The 6,000-nt window shown below is 63.7% G+C and overlaps 1 protein-coding gene across 7 annotated transcripts in view; it reads right to left on the reverse strand.

Annotated features, from left to right (window-relative positions):
- Nucleotides 1-5,025, reverse strand: part of TFDP1 (transcription factor Dp-1) — a 31,236-nt gene extending 26,211 nt beyond the window's left edge. For 5 of the 7 annotated variants that reach the window (XR_009697524.1, XM_061170874.1, XM_061170875.1 and 2 more), the window contains exons 1-2: nt 4,891-5,000; nt 4,072-4,146 (exon numbers count right to left, since the gene is read on the reverse strand). Coding sequence is in view for 6 of the 7 variants with exons in the window: in XM_061170874.1 (XP_061026857.1) it covers nt 4,072-4,083 (12 nt within the window). In the remaining variant the exon portion in view is untranslated. The other 2 variants (XM_061170872.1, XM_061170873.1) reach the window with 2 other exon arrangements.
- Nucleotides 5,026-6,000: the final 975 nt, after the last annotated feature.

A 6,000-nucleotide genomic window follows, 5' to 3' on the forward strand; every position in this document is an offset into this window, starting at 1 on the left:
CCCCCCGAGGCCCAGCCCCCCTCGACAAACAGCACAGAACCACAGGAGGAGAAGCCAGGGCTGGCGTCCGAGCGAGAACCCCCCAGTTGCTCTACGCTGAAGAAAAACGTGACTTGCTCAACACCAAAGACAAGAGCTTCAAGCAAGTGACTGTGTGCGGAAAACGTCCCCTGGGGGGTGACGATGCGCGTCAGGCTGGGTACCAAGCCCCAGGAGGGCTTCCTGGTCCACAGCGCACCCTGGGGATGACTCGCTTGCCGAGGAGCAGTGCTGAGAAAGCACCCTGGCTGTACCAGGAGACAGACGGCATTTTACACCAGGTGCGACACAGCCGCGGGGTCCAGGGCGGCACTGCTGACCCCGGCATAACGTCCTGCTCGTCACACGGTCTCAGAGTTTCTCCAGTTTCATTCCGTGGAGAAAAAAGGTAATTCCGAAACAGGAAAAGCCCGCCGAGAAATAAGCACAGCAGTGCTGGCTTCGCCGCTTTCGCCGGAGCGGGCTGAGCTCTCTCGCTCGTGTCTCAAGCGGGAAGAGAAGCGCCGTCAGCGCCCGGCGGGCTCTCACCTCACGGCCTGAGAGACACGGCCGGCCCCGCCACCCCAGGTCCCCTTCCGCGGCCCGAATCTCATCGCCGAGGCCCAGGCCTGGGAAACAGCACTTAGGACGTGTGTTTTGAGACAAGCTCATTAAACCAGGCCTTGTTACGCATCCCTCCCAAGCTTAGATTCCACGCGTGTTTCTTCGGTCTCCTGCCCTCAATAACACAATCCAGGGATTCTTCCATAAACTCACGGAACGCAAAGTGCGACCACAGAGCAGCTCCACGGTGAGGCCCCCGAGCCCTGACGGCAACTCACAGGCCCTCCCGGGACTGCTGGGGCCGAAGCGCGGCTCACCTGCCCTCTGGTCCCAACCTGAAGCAGGGAAGGGAGGGGAGGGTCCCAGGAACATCTCCGCAAAAGCAGGCCTGAGATTTCACAAATCGACCACCCCCTGCCTGCTCTTTCCAAACCTTCGTGACACTGGATGAGGACTGGTCCTCCCAGTGGGGACGTTAGCCCCGTGTCCTCCTTCCGAGGGTCACTCCGACGGCAAGGGGGGGGGGCCCTGAGTCACAGGCTCTCTCCCTGCGGTCCCTCCGGTCCAGTTCTAGAACAACTACAGCCGCTACACACGCCCTTTATCTCAAACCCACAGTCTTCCAAAGGCCAATGGCACCAAAACACTCATCAGGGCCACAGACCAGAAGGGGAGGCAGCCCAGGCAGGGACACGCGTGCACCACACATTTAGCACGTGCAACGCTCAGCACACGCTCAGCACACACACACACGTGCACACGCGCACACACGCACACGCTCGGCCCCCTACACGCACACGCTCAGGAAACACACATGCACACACACACACCATGCACACACTCGGCCCCCTACACACACATGCTCAGGAAACACGCTCAGGAAACACACACACACACACACATGCACAACGCCAGACGCCATCTACTCTCTACTTCACACAACTGCAATCTTTAGTACAATGAGACATCTCTGACGGTGACAGTTTTCACATTTCCTTCCACGCCTACATTCACCGCAGGAGCGTCCTGGGCACTGGAAACCCTCCCATCAGGATGTGTGTCACGGGACCGGAGGCACAAAATAAAACCCACAGATACCCAGCTTCATAAATCAATAACCAATGAACTGCATTTTCACTCAGCAGGGTGACAAGTCCCCATGCGGGAGGGAACAGGCAGCCCCAGGACAGCGCCGCCAACAGCGTCGCCACCACCTTCGACCTGCGCGCCTCCGACCCACGGGCCTCGCCGCAGGAAATCGTGGCAACACCGCCACGTGCACATTAAGGACAGTCCCTGAGCTCTGGTGTGAGTCCCGCACACGAGGGCCGAGGGTCCCGGGAGCAACGAAGGGGCCAGGGAAGTTAAGGACGGCGCGGAGACCCACTTTCCAAAGGGAAAGGTGGTGGCGAACCACCAAGCCACCAGGCTTCTTTTCACGTATCGCCGGAAAATGGTTAAACGTGGGAACGACAGTGTTCTGTCCAGATGCCTTTTAGAAAAACACACAAAGACTTAACTTCTCCGTGCACTAGGAACAGAAGCCCCACGGCGGGCAGGCAGCTCAGCCTCAGGCACCACCGGCCTGTGCCCTCCTCGCCCTCCTCCCCTTCCCCTTCCCCCTCCCCCTCCTCCCCATCCCCATCCCCACCCTCCGGGGTTCAGGGGAAACGCGCCGCTTCCTCCCCAACTCTGCCCCACCCTCACCGCCGGGGTCACCATCAGAGCTCCGGCAAACCCCAAACCCCGAGCGAGGCCGGCAGTGCGCAGGGGCCCTCGGCCCAGCGGGGCAGGACCCTGGGCCGGACGCACCTACGACAGGCTGGAGAAGATGCAGGTGTGCCCGGGAGACCGGCCCACCCGCAGGGGGACGGCGCACGCTGCCCCGTCCCAGCCCCCTCCAACCCCCCTGCGCCCCAACAGGCCCCCACGGAGCCCCCAGAGCTCTGCCGAGCTGGAGTCCAGCCCACCACCCCCTTCAACTCAAGGGGCTTCAATCCTACACCGGAGACCACACTGAGGCCCCACTGCTTAAGTCACCGCTGGCTGCCACAGTCGGCTTCCCAGGCTCAAACGTCACACCCTCCTTAAGACTCAGGCAGCGGGACACGGGCCAAGCCCTGACCCGGCCGTGGCCTCCAGCCCACCGACCCCCAACCCCAGCGAGACCTGGTTCCAGCACACCTGACGGCCCCCAGCTCAGCACAGGCAAGGCCACTTCACCTGCAACTCCCCAGGCCGGTATCACCACGGGACCGACCTCCACGGTCGGTGTCACCTACTCACGTCGCAAAGGATGGTCCTGCATCACTCCACCCAGCCACCGGGCTGCCCGCGCTTTGCGGGGCTGTGTCTCCAGAAGGGACCATCGGAAGAGGCCGCTCAGCAGTCCTCCTCCTGCGGCCGGGCCCGGGGCCGTGACCGTCCGTCTTTACTTCCCCCAGACGCCCGGGAGGGGAAAGAGGGCTCTCCTCCGGGGGTTCACACAGGAGGGCAAGAAACTCGGCCCCCAAACACCAGCCCCGGCACCGCAGCGCCCTTACTGCACGCCTGCCGCCCGGCCCGCATCTCTGGGGCGAACGTAGCAGAGAAGCGGGCACGGCCTTCAGCCGTCAGAGATGATACACTCACACCCACAGACACCACACAGGGGCACCCGAGTCCACACACGCTGGCGGGAGGGCTTCACACCTGTTATGTGGTCCCACAGATACAGACACATTTTATGCCTCCAGCTGTGTCTCGGGCTGTACTTCCGTGCAATTAATGAGTGAAATAAGTCCACGGCCTCTTTTCCCTAATGTTCACAGAACAGCACGTTCTGAGAAACACTGAAGAACAGAGCTGGGGTTTCAGTTAACTTAACTATTACCAAGGGTAGTACAGGGCTACACGGCCCATAAAATATATTTGGGGGCCTAAAAGCCTATTTCTTGCAAAATGTGAAAAAAAATTACTATTTTCTATAGCTTCATGACAAATATAAAGCTAAAGTAGAATTTTTTACCACATTTTGTTCATCACCAAATTTCACTTTTTCTGAGAAAAAGAGTTGCCAAAACCAGTGCTTAGCGCTTTATGGATCGAAGCTGAACTAACTTCCCACGTGGTACACAAAGCAGGTGCTCAGGGCACAGCCCAGGGCCGGGCCCAGCCCTCATGCACTCAGGGTGTCCTCCCACAAAGGCATGATTGATTTACAAGTTAACCGTCGGCAAAGACCCAGAAACTGGGCTGCGACTGAGCCACATAACGGAGCTTACCGCCCGGTGTTCAGGCCCGCAAAGCCCAGGCAGAGGCCAGCGCACGGCTCCACACAAGCTGTGGGTTTCTTCCATCCTTTTCACCTTTACCTTGTTTCATGTGCTTTAAAAGCCTGAAAATCAACTCTCCTGTAGTTTATGTGTGGTCATTCTGAAACAAAGTGGGAACCTACCAAGACCACAGCACTAGGCAAACGTCTGTCCAGCAGGAAGCAAACATACTTACATCTTTTGCCATGTTACCAGATCCGTGAAATCGATGCTATAAACGTTCACCCTCCAGAGAAGAAAAATGGTTTTTCTGGTAAGAGGAAAGGAAAACGAGGAATGAGTAAGGATGAAATAAGAAGTAACACCAACGTTCCCCCAGCACCACCGCCGTCCCCACTGCCCCTCCGGGTACCAGGCGCCTTCCTTTCCAAACCCTCACACCCCGTCCCCAGAGCGCGCGCGGCCCAGAAATGCCCCCTACCCTGGGGACTTTAAAGTCATCCCAGGCAGGGAAGCCCGTCCGCCACCAGGATGCCCGCCCGGCCTCCCCGACGCGCACAAAGACCCAGCGCGGATAAGCCTGGCCCCGCGGCCCCGCGCACACGCGCTCCCCACGGGCGCTCCCGGCCCACCCGCGACCACCGGCCGACCGGTAACTCTGACAGGTGGGCTTCCGGGGTCCCGGCCTCCGGCCTGTCACTAGGCCGCGGCCGCCACCCGCGAGCGCCCCCCGCGCGCCGGAACCGGCAGTCGGCGGGCAGGTGGGCCCGGCGCCGCCCGGACCCCGCGCCCCAGACCCAGCGCGCTCGGACCCGCCCCGCTCCGACCCCCGCCGGGCGCGGACGCGGACGCGCGCGCCGCTCCGCCTGGAGGCCGCCCGCAGGCCCCGCCCGGGACCCCGGCCCGCGACCCCGCTGGGCCGGTCACCTGGGCGCCCACGCGGCGGCCCTCGGCGCGCGGGGACCAGGTCGGCGCACGCGGCGCGGGGGCGGGGGGCGGCGGGGTCCGCGGGCGCTGAGCGCGCGCGCCCCTCCGGGACCCCGGCCCGCCGCACCTGGCGGGCGGTCGGCGCGCGGACACCCGGCGCGCACACGCGGACGGGCGGAAGGCGGCGGTCCCGGCGGCGCTCGGCCGGGGTCCCTGCCCTGCCGAGGCGCCGGGGCGCGGGGCTCACCCTGCGAGCGTCGGGCGGCGTGACGTGCGCGGCGCGGTGACGTGGGCGGCGGCCCGGCTCCCGCAGCGCGCCTGCGCGCCTTTTCGCGCCTTCGGCTCCCTCCTCCTCCTCCTCCCCCTCCCCTCCCCCATCCCCCCTCCCCCTCCCCCTCCCGCCTGGAGGCCCGCGCTCGAGCTCCGAGGGGATGGGCTGCGCCTGCGCGTGCCCGCGTGTGTGCGCGCGCCGACCGGGGATGGAGAGGAGGGCCTGGCCCAGGACGCGGCGGTGCGCGCGCGGGGAACTGAGCCGGGGATGTTGTGCACGTGTGCGCACACTGGGGATCGGAGCCGGGGGCGCACGGGCGAGTGTACGCACCCGGGGGACAGGGGCTGGGATGTGTGCACATGTGTGCGCATCCGGGGGATCGGAGCAGGGGGTGCACGGGCGTGTGTGCGCACATCGGGGACAGGGACCAGGGTGCAAGTGCGTGTGTGTGCACTCGGGGGACAGGGGCCTGGTGTGTGTGGATGTGTGTGCACCCGGGGGACAGGGGCAAGGTGTGCAGGTCAGTGTGTATGCACACGGGGGCCAGGGATGGGTGTGCACGTGCGTGTGTGCACAGCCAGGGGCAAGGTATACAAGCGCACACGGAGGACAGGGGTCGAGTGTGTGTGTGTGTGCACGTGCAGATGGCGGACTTGGAGGAGCGGGGTTCCAGTGTGTGCGCAGCGTGTATGTGTACTCGCGGAGGAGAAAAGCACACTGGGTTTGTGCCCGTGGGCGTGTATGGGCGGGTGCATGTGTATGTGCACAGGAAGGAGAGGAGGCCAGGCGTGTGCGTGTGCAGGTGCGCGGAGAAGACCGGGTGTGTGCGCGCGCGGCGTGGAGGGCCCTGTCCACTGCCCTGCCGGTGGCCTCCACGCCCGCGCCCGGCCTCTGACCAGATTCCGTGTCCTCGGGGCGGAAGGGTGTGGGTTCGCTCCTTATCGCCGGGTGGACTGGACCTAGTGG

This window comes from Eubalaena glacialis, chromosome 16 (assembly GCF_028564815.1).
Source record: "Eubalaena glacialis isolate mEubGla1 chromosome 16, mEubGla1.1.hap2.+ XY, whole genome shotgun sequence".
In the NCBI taxonomy this organism is placed as follows: Eukaryota; Metazoa; Chordata; class Mammalia; order Artiodactyla; family Balaenidae; genus Eubalaena; species Eubalaena glacialis.